Source organism: Achroia grisella, unplaced genomic scaffold (genome assembly GCF_030625045.1).
Source record: "Achroia grisella isolate CSIRO2021 unplaced genomic scaffold, CSIRO_AGI_Agris_v1 utg2946, whole genome shotgun sequence".
NCBI lineage: Eukaryota > Metazoa > Arthropoda > Insecta > Lepidoptera > Pyralidae > Achroia > Achroia grisella.
In genome coordinates, this window is record NW_026712782.1 from 825,736 (window position 1) to 842,005 (window position 16,270).

Below are 16,270 nucleotides of genomic sequence, written 5' to 3' on the forward strand. Positions count from 1 at the left end.
GAAACACGCTCGTATTGCCGGGTGCCGACTGCCAAGCCGTCGGTCGTGGTCGTTCAACTCGGCACGCGCCTGCATCCTTCAACGACGAATGACGAGCCATCTCTTTGCTCTTATTATGCTCAGTTTCACTGCTGTACGACTAAACGGGAACTAGAAACTGAAGGCAATTCAAATTGAAACGTCAAGCACGGTATAATATATTGCAAGTAGATATTCATAAAATTTATTATACTCCGACATTATATATTTTGCTAGTGTCGTATAATATTGATAATTAACCTACGTCCGTCTAAAACTCTGTTAATAAGGAGGTGATGTGGCCTCTATAAGTAAATAAACAAATTAGAAGAAATATCCAGAGATTCTCACGATTCGTCACAATTTTGAATTATTTATAAAAAATAATGTATCCCTTACATATATTAATTTGGATCAATCATCAAAGCAAGAGTTAAGACAATGATGACCGACTAGACAACAATGCCTGAATGAATTTAATTTATAAACTCCGTCTATAAAGTTCCCTTTATTTATGATAGAGGACATTGGGAGAGCGAAAACTGATGGTCGTTGACTTACGAACTTTAAATAAATGTAGGAAGTGATAAACACCAGTAACTAACAACATAACTGTGATTAACATTGTTTATATTAGCATTACTTTGTTTACATTTTATTTTATTTCAGTACGGACATACCATAAATTACAAAAATAGCCACATATAGACATTCTAATAATTTATTTAATAACAGGTATCGCTGTAACATGTTCTGATTTAACTGGTTCAGTGAAAACCCGGGGCACTGAAGCTTAAAGGAGTTGGGTATTTACAACAGTGTAATTATCGAATTTGTAATACCTATTAGTATAAAAGAACTAAAGATCGCTTATCTTTAGTTCTTTTATACTAATAGGTATTACAAATTCGAAAAGAACAAAGAAACATTTATTTCGAAGTTTTCTGATTCCTAGACTCTAGCATTAGTTCTACATGGTTGATTCGCCTACTAGGGTAGGCTACTTGTGCATCAAAACAACCTGACAATTTATATATATTTTACATTTACATAAATATATGAATCAATCACTTGCAGGGCTACTGTCTGCCAGGTTGAGGTAAGGTTTTAAGCAAGCACTAGGCAAGTAAGTACAGAAAGACCGTTATCCAATGTTCACTATCACGAGATCTTAGGCTACTCTTCGTCCGCTCTTGTCCCAAAAACGGTGATACAGAATTAACAGAATAATACTTAGTTTCAATGATATCAGAGGAAACTAATAATTTTCAATAAACCGAGTTTCTCTGTTTACCGCTCATTTTCCGTTAAATTGATTTTGCTATGTAGACAGAAGCAGTTATAAACCGAGAAAATTACATTGCGGCCTTCATGTTAATAACAGAAATTACTTCCTTCCCTAGAAGTAGGATTTCTAAAGCTATATTCATACAAAGTAAAAGCATTTATTTTGTAATGCAGAGGAGTTCATTTTTCGATAATTAGTTATCGAATAACCCAATATTCTGAACCCAAATCAGTCAAAATAAAAAATAATTTACGATAGTGTTCAATTTTAGACTTTAGGCTGAAAATGCTTAAAAACTGTAATTCGTTATCCTTAAAATAATATCAGACAATTCTTCCTTCAAGTGTTAATAATTATAAAGACAAGTAGGTACTAAAGTATACCTCCCACGCAGAGCTGGTGTTTATTTGGGATGTATAATGTGCATATTATATTATAAACCAGAATAACGTATAATTATAGTTTTATTTTATTAACAAGCTGTTACTTGCGATTTCATCTGCATTAACTATAATCCGTTATTTCAATCCCTTCAAAATTATTCTTAAGTTAACAGGTATCCGATGACCGTTCTTACGATAAAATCTGTCTTTTAATTTTTATTAAGATTCTTTTATCCGTTTACTAGTGCAAAGTAAGGAAAGTGAATATGTCTGATATTCACTTTCGTATACATTGCAAATGTATTATAAAATTACGAAATGGAGCGGATAATTTGGTCTAATTTCTTTATTGGTATTTTATGTAAATTTGTAAGTTGTATGTGTGAAGCACGCGAAAACTTCAAGGTTTTACTATTGCTTTACAATGCACCGATTTTTATTACACATACTAATCATTTACTTGCCTGACAATTATAACAACTACAATTTATTCGCAGTAGCTTAATTACCAACGGATACTGTATCCACAGGATAAATTGTAAACATTAAACCCAGTGACTCTATTCATAAGTGCCACAATTTAAAAATAGAAACATGCATAGTGACTTTATGAAAATATTTTTTATTTTTCATTCAAAAGCCATAATATATGTTTACGGGTACATTTTGTGAGTGATAGAAATAATAGAAAAGAATTTCTACAATGGAATACAATTTTTAGAAACAATAGCTATTATTATGGCGTTCAAAATCCTTCTACTGTCCTGATATTCCAAACAAACCGCTACCCACGTTAAAGCAAATCAAGGCAGACGCGATTCGGCCTTGTAGCATATACGGTATGGTACCTATTGTCATGTACCTACTTCATAGACATGCAAATTTTTTTAGACAATAATAAAAAAAGCTTAAATATTTTCAGTGAAATTCCTTAAAGAATACAGTTAAAGAGGTAATTTAAATTATACAAGTACTTTTTAATACTACTAATCAGTAACTCATATTGAAATGTATTTTGTTTCCAATAAATAAGTAGGTACTACTAATTTTAATTGTTTTACTATGTTGGAGTGTCTGCGTGTATATATGTATATGTACGTGTGTGTACATGTATACATGCTGCCAACTTAAATTAATGTATACTAATGTTTGCTTAATAAATTTATATTATTATTAATACATACAAGTATATTACAAATTCTAATATAAATAAATTGCCTAATGCAAAGCAGGATCATTGGGATAATCTTGCCTGTTTCCATTATATCCAGAGTTGACGTAATAATTCAATATGTACTACAACTGATAATGGGCAGTAAAGTCATTCAATTGTTGCGGATAAATAATATAGTTTAACTAATAACGAATTCAAACAAAAAAAAACAAAAGAAAGACTTGACACAAGCCAGGTTTTGCAGAATTAAATAGCTTATTACGTTTTCTATTGATTTTTTGTAGTACCTATATAGCCTAAAATTAAAATTAGTAATAAATACATACTCATCTTAAATAATTTAATTGACATATTAAGGTATATATGAAGATTTAATTTGAAACATTTTTTAAAATTCTGTTCTCATCGAACCTTTATACGCAAAATAAAGGTGTCATTATTATTACATATTCATTACATTCTAATGAATTATTCAACATGCATACCATGTGAGGAAGAACTGCGACCCTTTATTTTAATCAAACCGTATCTGCTGGATTATCACCACATCACTGTATACAAAAACAGTATTCATCAAGCATATACTCGGGAACTGAATAAAATGCGTTGATCACCGTTTGCCTCGTTAGCACTTAGCTGTGAGTTAGTCACTCAGTATGGTTCTTTGTTTATAACACTAAAGTGACACTGTTGATAGTTACACATGTATAGACAAATAGAACAAGACACTGACAGCTTGACGTAATTCTGCATTGCAGGAATTAGCGGCGTGCAGACGAAGCGACCGCCAAACGTAAACTGTCAGCCAACAGCCGGTGTTGCGATCTGTCCATCAGCCGACGAATATCCCTTTTAGCAAAGACATTACACAAACAACTGTCGCCCGTCGACATCTATGTTATTTATTTTAACTGCGTAATCGAATCTTAAAGGCCGTAAATATTTGCATACATACGTAGGACCACCTGACCATAAGGAAGTAATGTTATGCAGGAAGAAGACACAGTTGCTAACACCTATGTTACTGTGTCAAAATATGCTACCAGCCATATGCTAGATTAACCTGAATAAGTAACAGTTAAACAATAGTATGTCTTTCTTAAATATTGGAAACCTTTTTTGTGAATGATGATAAAATAGTGATCTGGACTGCATCTAATAATGCGCTAGTGAACAATATAGATAAAAGGAGGATGAAGTTAGGTCACTTATGCCGTCGTGGTCAATTAAGACAATTCACTGCCGAAGCCTTGCTACTACCGCATTATCTGTTAATTACAAAAACTATACAACATTGTCTACAGTTAGGAATGATTAAGTAAAATATGTTTTGATTTTGAACTAAAATATTTATTACGGAACGATGTTGGATGTAATCTACCATCCTACATTCATCACCTTCATATTTTTCGTTAATTTTTTTTAATTATTCTTATTTTACGCCCCGCGCAAACTAAGAAAGGGTTTGTTGTAATTTGACATGTCTGTGCGTCTATCTGTGGCATAGTAACTCCTAAACTTTTTTTTTATGAAAGAGGCCGTGATCAATGTGGTTATTAGCTACAATTAGTTTTTGGATTACCTAAAATTTGTATTCAAACTTTTATATGTTTATATATTGGAATGAGCGCCCTACACCCGTATTTTTTAAATATATTCGTATAGTAATAAAAATAATAATATAAAAAGACTAAGCAAGCAATTGAGTATTAATTTCCTGTAGAGTTCTCGTTCTCGGGTTACGGCAACCCGACACCGATCCATTCCGCATGCAGGAAATGTTGCATACACAAGCCACCTATGATGGAGTGATAATCTCCTTTGCGCTAATGATATACTAACGGTGACCAGATGAGTACGAAATTAGGACACTTACCACATCGTGGCCTTACTTCACGACGTGCTTCTAAATCATTTCTGTGCGCTTCACACTGTAGGGATAGAACGCCACGAACATGAGAACGAACAAGAATTAGAAACAGACAGTAAAATTGTTGCTAACGTAATGGCGGGTATAAAAATATTTTTTTGTTGTCATAGCGTTCCAATTCCTGGATAGTGGATACCATACATTTGAATTCAATACATATTCAGTCATTTTAAACTTTATGGTACACGTATTGTGATTTATGGCACCAGGTATATATAACCATAGAGATGTAATCCATATGGCTGGGGAGTGATTGTCATACCTGGCACCTTGGAAAAATCGGGGTGAATGGCCGTCAGTTGGCGTATCGAAGAATATATGTATCCACAATACTCGCTAATTCCACATCCGTGCAGTGGCAAAATGCAATACAATTAGTGATATTTGTGACAACTGGAGCGTGAGAGTAATCCGGTGTACGGTAGTGTTCGCGCCGCATTGCCCCGTGACCGAGTGTGTCGTCGCCTTGCCCCTTCAGCCTAACATACCATGCAGATCGTGTTGCGTTCGGTGCATTGCATGATGGATCCTCGTCTCGTCTGTGACCATCAATATCGGTATTCCAATTGATAAAACATTAAAATCGACTCATTAATTTGTTTATTTATTACGATTACAACAATTAAGAAACAATAATATTTTAATCCATATTGGATAATTAAATGTTCATTAAAAAGACTTTCGATTATTATTTATGTACATTGTGTATGACTATTTATGTATGTTGTTAACAATCCCCTCCCAACACCGTAATAAAGTAATGAGTGACAACCAGTGTTCATCTTATTATTTTAGATATTATATAACTTAAAATATTTGTACCCATTATTAAAACTTTGTAGTTTACTACTATCACTGGTTTTACTCATATTTAAGTTCGCATTATATAAGTGCTCATTTGGGTGTTTCAACACACTTCCTATGGTTGCATGTTCAATTCTCATACCTACTCTAGAAGTATTTATATTTATGAGTAAGAATTGTTTATATTGACTATCAGTTGTTTGGTTCCCATAGTAAAAGTTCCTTGTTGACACTGTATTATCTTCAAGATCTTATTCCTATGTTAATAACTGTTAAGTTAGAAAGTAACGAATGTCATGCTCTATAATATGTATTCAAAATTTGCCTTATTTCATAATACTTTGTCTGCATAAGAGGTATAAAGTTTTTGTTTTTCTTTACAGAAAATGTAACGAAACATTTTATCTTAAAAATATTTACATAAGCAAATAAAATAAGCTACATTATTCTTTTGATGAGCCTTGAGGATTTTAACTCTATATATCACCACTTTTGGTAACAGTATTCATTTGTTAAAATCTTAAGAATAGAGATTTTAGAATAATGTTATAGTTATGTATATTATTTCATTAATATCTACATTATTATTAAATAAGTGATTTTATAAGTTTTTATTTTATTATATGTGACAAAATTTCAAATCATCATTTGTGAAACTTAGATTGTTTTCCGTCAGACTATACACATATTTGTAATTATGAATAATTAATTTTGTGAAACAAATCAACACATTCAATATATTAATCAAAATATTCAATACAATTCTTGATATTTTATTCATACAGCTATCGGCATCACTAGTATATCTATGGTAGGAATAGTGAGTGTCCTCATTGTTTACATTATTAACAAAAATTGAGTATAGATTACTTAATTTATATATCATTGCAATTCACTAATCACTTAATAATATAAATAAAAATCTACATTGCTTTATTTCATAGTTCATTCTTTTCATGATCACATTTAATATATTACTATTTTTTACATTAATTTAATAACTGTTAAAAGATTTCAATATTTATATATTTGTTAGAACACTGAAAATGGTTTAAAATGCAGTAGACACAGCAATGGAGACTAGAAGCAAATAGATTTTCGGAATAATAGTATATAGAAATTTAATTACAAGTAAAAATAGAGGTAAATTTTAAGAATAATACTTCAAAATCGACTATTATCAATTTTGAAGTGTAAAACCTCCTTAATGAGTCTAACTTAAAAATTCTATTATTAACTTGTGTTACAGCACCACAGGCAGCCTGTTTTAACAACAACAAGAATCAGTGTTGATTATTTATTTTGAATTTACCTGATTAGAATCGCCACGAGTAATGTGTATTAAATAAATTTGTCTTTATACCTATAATAATGTATGCATCGCTAAATAACAATTAAACATATTGCACAAATAACCTATTGTAGTTTATGGAGACATTTACATTCTAATCAATGGGTATTTTATTTATGATATGACATTTGAATTGGATGAATAATTTACAAAAAGGGGCCTTAAATCCCGCCTACAATCTACCTCAGTACACCACTAGACCGTGACAAAGTTATTAGTCATAATATATTAAAACAAGCATGAGTCAAAAGAAAAATAACTTACCAAACGTAGAAAATTGAAGTTAATGTGATAATATAATATAAAGTCTTCAATTCATAATGTTAGCACTATAATAAAAGAATTAATTCATTCATAACATACTAGACACAACACATACGTCACATATAGATCCGCCATTTTATAAATTTCTTTACTTTTTTATAGAGTTGCCAACTAAAACAAATTCGGTCGGATCCATCTTATTTTTATGAAACTTTTTCTTTCAAATTCACTACATAGTTTAACTTAGTTTATTTGTTATGGGTTGCTTTCTCATGGGAGGCTGTGCAAGATTACAATATTTGCAGGGTCTCGAAATCAGGGTTGACACTTCTAATCTTTATTTCAGTTGTTTTGTCGTCTGATAGATCGATATAAAAAAATAAATGTAATTTTAGAACGATGTTTGTAATAAGACTGTATGGTATTACGAATGTGAATTATGTGAATGATACACACACGAAGTAAATTTTAATATTGAAAAGAGTGTGGCTTGTCTTGAGCCACACTTTATTCAAATATTTAAAGCTCCATATACACACTGTCCACAATAATATACAGTTATTTTGTATTATTTACAGTGTTGTGCAGACATGTCAACCGTATGACAATCATCATACATTTACGAGATTTATACATATAGGAAATAGGTCAATATACGATATGTACACTTTTTTAATATTATTATTATACGACTTGGTACACTACGGGTACGGTACGGGACGAAGTACATATTCTAAAAATAGGTTTGGGAAATGAATAACAGAGTTTGGATATGGCTATTCCTACCCAAATTCTGTCTTGATCAAGAAAATCGGGATAGAAAAAAGACTGATATAAAATCATTATGGGAAAATAAATATAATAGAAATTGCAATTTCTTTTAGCTTTATTTTTTAGTTCACACGGAGATCCCGCGCTCCATACAGAATTTATTGTAAAACATACAAAATAATTATTTAAGTACGTAGTACGTACTTTAGTAGTGTCAAAGACAATGGATGTATGAGCCGGGTGCCTTTGCCTTTCCTGGGAATGCAAAAAAAAAAATTCTTTGATCTATGATTATCATTTTCTGGATATTTGTAATCTCTTTAGAGTATTATGTTCCTTGATTGTAATATAATAATAAATAATGTAATAAAATGTATACATTTATAGAAACATTACGAAATTCAGCAACTACCTTGAGCAAAAGGAAGTCTATTAAATATGGTTTACCTTTTTTACTATTTGTGCTGGGGGGTTCATTCGGTTTAAGAGAGTGGACACAAATCAGGTTATAAATTAAACTTATTTTTAAGTTCACAACCAAGTGTTTTGTTGTTTTTGTTACCTTTGTTATTATTCTAATTAAAATAAGAATAATAAAGGCAATGCAAATTCCTATAGTAATACATTCACTCCCTGAAAACTCGGTAGACCCCATAAAATTAGTATCTTTTTTATATAAGAGAAGATTATGGATCTAATATAAATTCCAGATTGATGCCCATGCCTAAATTTAAAAAAATCTGCTAGTAAACTTTCTACATTTAAAGGCTACAGCCTATCAGTAACTCAAGAAATAAGTTATGACTACTGGTATATAGTAAATAGAGAAAAAACCTAAAAATCAAACATTTTAGTAGTCTTCATTGTCTTATGTAATAATTTATTGTATTTATTTAATAATTTATTTCAGTAAATCTGAAGAGGTAGTTGGGTTTATTTTTGTATGTACCTCATTAATAATATCTGGTTTTGAAATGATACCTTTATAGTTGTAGCATGGCATAACAATGTATGTAGTTCTAGATTGAACTTCTTTAATTTTTAACAGATATCAATTTTCACAAGTAAAAGGTGTCAGCAAAGAAGAAGCTGAAAAAATGGGACTTCATAGAGAAAAAAATGTAACATTGGAAGATACATTTGAAGAAATACAGAAGCTGGATATAGATAACTGGGAAAATAAGCGTGGTCCTAGACCTTGGGAAGCTATGAGTCAAAAAACTTAAAAAAGAATTTAATGTAAAATTGTTGATCAGTTATTTAGTAATTTTAAGTAAGAAATAAAAATGTTAAATATGATTGCATTTTATTTTCGTGAAGTTGTCATAAGAAGTATAAATATGAAATACACATTTTACCAATTTAGATTTTATAAAATTTATAATATGTCTTCAATACAGATGTGTAGATTTATTAAGCATTACATTATATTCATTAATTATTTAAATACAATTTAGCTATCAATATTGATATATACAATCATATATAGATATGTAATCAGATGATTAGCAATAACCATGAGACTATTGAGGATAAGAGAGCCGATTTGAGTTTCTGATTAGTGGACTAGAAGTCTTGAATAGTTCACAAACCAACTAATTTGTTGTCGTAGACGTAACTACTCATAAAACCGATTTGTAATAAGTATTACGCAATACTCCTATTTGTATAGAAAAAATGTGTTTCTTTTCTTTCCATTCTATATAAATTCAATTACCCCAGAATGGGCCAACAGATATTTTACGACATAAATCAGTATCGATAATTCGTCAGTAATATCGATATGTCAGTATTATATTGAGATCGATAGTAGGGCTGTAGTAGCATTTATATATAATATTCTTATAAACTTATTATGTGCTCTATAGATGTTGTGATAAACTAATTTATAAACAATATAGTTTATTTAAACTATTTTATTTTTTTCATAACTTATTGACCAGATTATAAAACACGTAATTCTAACAATAATCATTACTAACTAAATAATACAACATGTTTCTAATAACTAAACATAACAGCTACACATACATTGTATTGTTGGTTTATATATTGTTGATAGAATAAATCGTAGTAGAAAACATACGAAATGGTAGACATACACGTGGCATTCTATTTTTAAATTATATCGACCATCGCATCGATTTAATCAACCAAAATCGAATGATGGCTTTCAAAACTATCTATTTTCACATTTGATATTTTTTATCCCTAATCTATATAAAAATTTAATGTCGGATGATTTTATTACTGTAATCAAATTTCTATACTCTTTGTAATTTTCTTTTAAAGAAAAGATAATGATGGATTGCGCTTCAATTACACGAGATTTCAGGATAAGAGAAACGTCACAAAGCAGGAGTCATAAACTTATGACGCATATGTTATTCGGCACGTTGTGTTCCAGAATCGACTAAATATTCTATCTTTTTCTTTACTACTAAATTAGACAAAGACAAACTATGTTCGGTAATGATCGGCATCATCCGTTTGATACAAAGCATTGATCGCAATTCCGCAGTATCCGCGTCTATAAAAAGGGAAGCACGCAAGGTAGAACCGTTTTATTGTTAAAAAAATTACGCTTACAATACTTGTGAACGCTTCAGAGCTGCTGAGAGAATACGATTATTAAAACAAAGAAAATTATTACCCGTACACAGATTTATCAAAATTCTAGTGGATAAAAATTGGTGAGTATTATTTACTGTAATATAATAGTCACAAGATAAGATATGATAGTTTTCTTACATTTTTCTAGAACAATACATATTTCGCAAATTTTATGAAGTATACCTTATACTTTCAATAATCTTACGTAAACCAAAGTCTATTTATTTTAGTCAAATGATGAAATGAATTACTATCAATAGAATTGTGGATCTATTCTAAAATGGAGTTGCGTCGCAAATTCAATGGACGCCATTTTGTTTTGATTTTATCTAGTTCATTCATAATTATGTATGATACTAACAAATATTTCAAAATTGATTATATTAATTTAAACCAAACTAACTGCTTGTAAAAGGTGTCAAAATCTGTTAGAAAAGTATAGCGATTATGTCGTGAAATATTGTTACACAAGGAAAAAAACCATGGAAGTGACCTTCTTTTATAATTTCAACAATGTTGTTGCTGTCCGCCACGTCTCACTGATGAGTCTTTTATATTTAATGGGTCATAACGGATGATGCATTGCGCTAGTGGTAGTATACGCTGGCGGGTCACCATTAGAATATGAGCCTGAAGTACAGTTTGTTCATTCATATCAATCATAGTGAATTGGAATGGTTTTCAAGCGCTATATATGATGTTTTGTTGATTTAATATTGTGCATTTTTACGGATACTTTTTCCCATGATAACAACTCACTCCCAAACTTGTTCTTGTCTTTTTTTTATTATTTTTCTTTTCTTATTTATTACAGGTAGTTCTGTGCCACTATTTTTATACTTACATTTTTATTTGCAAAATAACTGTATTACCATCATATTTCAATTTTACTTTGCTTAAATTTACTTATTCACCTAAATATTTTCAATACATTAAAAATCTGTATTGAAAATATTTAAGTGTTTTTAAAAGTTGTGAATAATACACAGAACATCCATTGATAAAGACAATGTTATTAATGTAAATTATTTATTTAACTGTGCATTAAGCACAAAAATAATGTATACCTATGGCATTTTGACATAAATTGTATTCAATGTAGTGTTAATGCATTGATTTTATACTGAATGGTTTTTCTTTTTCAGATCAAAATGCAGATCTTTGTGAAGACTTTAACTGGGAAGACTATTACTTTGGAAGTGGAACCTTCTGATACTATTGAGAATGTTAAAGCTAAAATCCAGGATAAAGAAGGTATTCCCCCAGACCAACAGAGATTGATCTTTGCTGGTAAGCAGTTGGAAGATGGTCGCACACTCTCAGATTACAATATCCAGAAGGAATCCACACTACATCTTGTTTTACGTCTCCGAGGTGGTATGCAAATTTTTGTAAAGACATTGACAGGTAAAACAATCACTTTGGAGGTTGAAGCTTCAGACACCATTGAGAATGTTAAAGCCAAAATTCAAGATAAAGAAGGTATTCCTCCAGACCAACAGAGATTGATCTTTGCTGGTAAGCAGTTGGAAGATGGTCGCACACTCTCAGATTACAATATCCAGAAGGAATCCACACTACATCTTGTGTTACGTCTCCGAGGTGGTATGCAAATATTCGTAAAGACATTGACAGGTAAAACAATCACTTTGGAGGTTGAAGCTTCAGACACCATTGAGAATGTTAAAGCCAAAATTCAAGATAAAGAAGGTATTCCCCCAGACCAACAGAGATTGATCTTTGCTGGTAAGCAATTGGAAGATGGTCGCACACTGTCAGATTACAATATCCAGAAGGAATCCACACTACATCTTGTTTTACGTCTCCGAGGTGGAATGCAAATTTTCGTAAAGACATTGACAGGTAAAACAATCACTTTGGAGGTTGAAGCTTCAGACACCATTGAGAATGTTAAAGCCAAAATTCAAGATAAAGAAGGTATTCCCCCAGACCAACAGAGATTGATCTTTGCTGGTAAGCAGTTGGAAGATGGTCGCACACTCTCAGATTACAATATCCAGAAGGAATCCACACTACATCTTGTTCTACGTCTCCGAGGTGGTATGCAGATTTTTGTCAAGACATTGACTGGTAAAACTATTACTTTAGAAGTTGAACCTTCTGACACCATTGAGAATGTTAAAGCTAAAATCCAGGATAAAGAAGGTATTCCCCCAGACCAACAGAGATTGATCTTTGCTGGTAAGCAGTTGGAAGATGGTCGCACACTCTCAGATTACAATATCCAGAAGGAATCCACACTACATCTTGTTTTACGTCTCCGAGGTGGTATGCAAATTTTTGTAAAGACATTGACAGGTAAAACAATCACTTTGGAGGTTGAAGCTTCAGACACCATTGAGAATGTTAAAGCCAAAATTCAAGATAAAGAAGGTATTCCTCCAGACCAACAGAGATTGATCTTTGCTGGTAAGCAGTTGGAAGATGGTCGCACACTCTCAGATTACAATATCCAGAAGGAATCCACACTACATCTTGTTTTACGTCTCCGAGGTGGTATGCAAATTTTTGTAAAGACATTGACAGGTAAAACAATCACTTTGGAGGTTGAAGCTTCAGACACCATTGAGAATGTTAAAGCCAAAATTCAAGATAAAGAAGGTATTCCCCCAGACCAACAGAGATTGATCTTTGCTGGTAAGCAGTTGGAAGATGGTCGCACACTCTCAGATTACAATATCCAGAAGGAATCCACACTACATCTTGTGTTACGTCTCCGAGGTGGTATGCAAATATTCGTAAAGACATTGACAGGTAAAACAATCACTTTGGAGGTTGAAGCTTCAGACACCATTGAGAATGTTAAAGCCAAAATTCAAGATAAAGAAGGTATTCCCCCAGACCAACAGAGATTGATCTTTGCTGGTAAGCAATTGGAAGATGGTCGCACACTGTCAGATTACAATATCCAGAAGGAATCCACACTACATCTTGTTTTACGTCTCCGAGGTGGAATGCAAATTTTCGTAAAGACATTGACAGGTAAAACAATCACTTTGGAGGTTGAAGCTTCAGACACCATTGAGAATGTTAAAGCCAAAATTCAAGATAAAGAAGGTATTCCCCCAGACCAACAGAGATTGATCTTTGCTGGTAAGCAGTTGGAAGATGGTCGCACACTCTCAGATTACAATATCCAGAAGGAATCCACACTACATCTTGTTCTACGTCTCCGAGGTGGTATGCAGATTTTTGTCAAGACATTGACTGGTAAAACTATTACTTTAGAAGTTGAACCTTCTGACACCATTGAGAATGTTAAAGCTAAAATCCAGGATAAAGAAGGTATTCCCCCAGACCAACAGAGATTGATCTTTGCTGGTAAGCAGTTGGAAGATGGTCGCACACTCTCAGATTACAATATCCAGAAGGAATCCACACTACATCTTGTTCTACGTCTCCGAGGTGGTATGCAAATTTTCGTAAAGACATTGACAGGTAAAACAATCACTTTGGAGGTTGAAGCTTCAGACACCATTGAGAATGTTAAAGCCAAAATTCAAGATAAAGAAGGTATTCCTCCAGACCAACAGAGATTGATCTTTGCTGGTAAGCAATTGGAAGATGGTCGCACACTGTCAGATTACAATATCCAGAAGGAATCCACACTACATCTTGTTTTACGTCTCCGAGGTGGTATGCAAATTTTCGTAAAGACATTGACAGGTAAAACAATCACTTTGGAGGTTGAAGCTTCAGACACCATTGAGAATGTTAAAGCCAAAATTCAAGATAAAGAAGGTATTCCCCCAGACCAACAGAGATTGATCTTTGCTGGTAAGCAGTTAGAAGATGGTCGCACACTCTCAGATTACAATATCCAGAAGGAATCCACACTACATCTTGTTCTACGTCTCCGAGGTGGTATGCAGATTTTTGTCAAGACATTGACAGGTAAAACAATCACTTTGGAAGTTGAAGCTTCAGACACCATTGAGAATGTTAAAGCCAAAATTCAAGATAAAGAAGGTATTCCTCCAGACCAACAGAGATTGATCTTTGCTGGTAAGCAATTGGAAGATGGTCGCACACTGTCAGATTACAATATCCAGAAGGAATCCACACTACATCTTGTTTTACGTCTCCGAGGTGGTATGCAAATTTTCGTAAAGACATTGACAGGTAAAACAATCACTTTGGAGGTTGAAGCTTCAGACACCATTGAGAATGTTAAAGCCAAAATTCAAGATAAAGAAGGTATTCCTCCAGACCAACAAAGATTGATCTTTGCTGGTAAGCAGTTGGAAGATGGTCGCACACTCTCAGATTACAATATCCAGAAGGAATCCACACTACATCTTGTTTTACGTCTCCGAGGTGGTATGCAAATTTTTGTAAAGACATTGACAGGTAAAACAATCACTTTGGAGGTTGAAGCTTCAGACACCATTGAGAATGTTAAAGCCAAAATTCAAGATAAAGAAGGTATTCCTCCAGACCAACAGAGATTGATCTTTGCTGGTAAGCAGTTAGAAGATGGTCGCACACTCTCAGATTACAATATCCAGAAGGAATCCACACTACATCTTGTTTTACGTCTTCGAGGTGGTATGCAAATTTTCGTAAAAACATTGACAGGTAAAACAATCACTTTAGAAGTTGAACCTTCTGACACCATTGAGAATGTTAAAGCTAAAATCCAAGATAAAGAGGGTATTCCCCCAGACCAACAGAGATTGATCTTTGCTGGTAAGCAATTGGAAGATGGTCGCACACTCTCAGATTACAATATTCAGAAGGAATCCACACTACATCTTGTTTTACGACTTCGTGGTGGTATGCAAATTTTCGTAAAAACATTGACAGGTAAAACAATCACTTTGGAGGTTGAGCCTTCTGACACTATTGAGAACGTGAAAGCTAAAATTCAAGATAAGGAAGGCATTCCACCTGACCAGCAACGTCTTATCTTTGCCGGAAAACAGTTAGAAGATGGTCGCACACTCTCTGATTATAACATACAAAAAGAATCGACATTACATTTAGTATTGCGACTTCGTGGTGGTATGCAAATTTTTGTCAAGACATTGACTGGTAAGACAATTACTTTAGAAGTTGAACCCTCAGACACCATCGAAAATGTTAAGGCTAAAATTCAAGACAAAGAAGGTATTCCTCCAGATCAACAACGACTTATTTTCGCCGGCAAGCAATTGGAAGACGGCCGTACGCTTTCTGATTACAATATTCAGAAAGAATCTACTTTACATCTTGTGTTGAGACTGAGAGGTGGAAATTAAGTATGTTTCGTTTCCTTAGGTTCATTACATGAATAGAGTTTATTAAGAAAAATAAAGAAATTACTCATTACTTTAATTGTTGTTGTGTTTTACAGTCCTTATCTAAATATTTTATTGAATCTGCATATAGTACTATCGGCGTAACCGTTCTAAAATTGGGCTTTGCTAAATTCATATCATGACAATACACACAGAGCCATATAATACCAAACTAACAAGCAGAGCTTGTGTTAAGGGTGCTGGACAACTGATATTAATACATAGATGCATTTTTTGGATACATTATTTACAAGAATATGCCACCATGGAATTTATTCTATACTAGTTACTCGCCCTGGCTTCGCCCAGGTATAATGTATTATATATACAAACTAATAAGCAGAGCTTGTGTTAAGGGTGTTGGACAACTGATA

The 16,270-nt window shown here is 32.7% G+C and overlaps 3 protein-coding genes across 4 annotated transcripts in view; 2 read left to right on the forward strand and 1 right to left on the reverse strand.

Annotated features, from left to right (window-relative positions):
* The window catches only part of LOC131843285 (tyrosine-protein kinase CSK), a 41,934-nt gene extending 34,595 nt beyond the window's left edge, over positions 1 to 7,339 (reverse strand). Inside the window, exon 1 of the mRNA XM_059191919.1 lies at positions 7,213 to 7,339. The gene's annotated coding sequence lies outside the window, so the exon portion shown is untranslated. The remainder of the gene's footprint in view (positions 1 to 7,212) is intronic.
* A 912-nt stretch (positions 7,340 to 8,251) lies between these two features.
* LOC131843275 (cytochrome c oxidase assembly protein COX16 homolog, mitochondrial) lies at positions 8,252 to 9,306 on the forward strand. Its single transcript, XM_059191909.1, has 3 exons — positions 8,252 to 8,292; positions 8,325 to 8,488; positions 9,032 to 9,306. The coding sequence occupies exons 2-3, from the start codon at positions 8,355 to 8,357 to the stop codon at positions 9,207 to 9,209; spliced, it is 312 nt and encodes a 103-aa protein (XP_059047892.1). The 5' UTR covers positions 8,252 to 8,292; positions 8,325 to 8,354; the 3' UTR covers positions 9,210 to 9,306.
* Positions 9,307 to 10,519: 1,213 nt separating this feature from the next.
* Positions 10,520 to 15,933, forward strand: LOC131843254 (polyubiquitin-A). Of its 2 annotated transcripts, XM_059191881.1 has the most exons (4): positions 10,520 to 10,676; positions 11,742 to 14,478; positions 14,707 to 15,317; positions 15,546 to 15,933. In XM_059191881.1, exons 2-4 carry the CDS (start codon positions 11,748 to 11,750, stop codon positions 15,855 to 15,857), a joined length of 3,654 nt encoding a protein of 1,217 aa, XP_059047864.1. In that variant the 5' UTR covers positions 10,520 to 10,676; positions 11,742 to 11,747; the 3' UTR covers positions 15,858 to 15,933. The 2 variants fall into 2 exon arrangements, with proteins under 2 accessions (XP_059047864.1, XP_059047863.1); XM_059191880.1 differs by having other exon boundaries at positions 10,521 to 10,676; positions 11,742 to 15,317.
* The last annotated feature ends 337 nt before the right edge of the window (positions 15,934 to 16,270 follow it).

Excerpts from the sequence above, each read along its gene's own strand:
- LOC131843254 (XM_059191880.1), top strand. The coding sequence starts at position 11,748 with ATGCAGATCTTTGTGAAGACTTTAACTGGGAAGACTATTACTTTGGAA. Across the intron at positions 15,318-15,545 it reads TCTTTGCTGGTAAGCAATTG|GAAGATGGTCGCACACTCTC; the intron begins GAAGATGGTCGC and ends GGAAAACAGTTA.
- LOC131843275 (XM_059191909.1), top strand. The coding sequence starts at position 8,355 with ATGTATACATTTATAGAAACATTACGAAATTCAGCAACTACCTTGAGC. Across the intron at positions 8,489-9,031 it reads AGAGAGTGGACACAAATCAG|ATATCAATTTTCACAAGTAA; the intron begins GTTATAAATTAA and ends AATTTTTAACAG.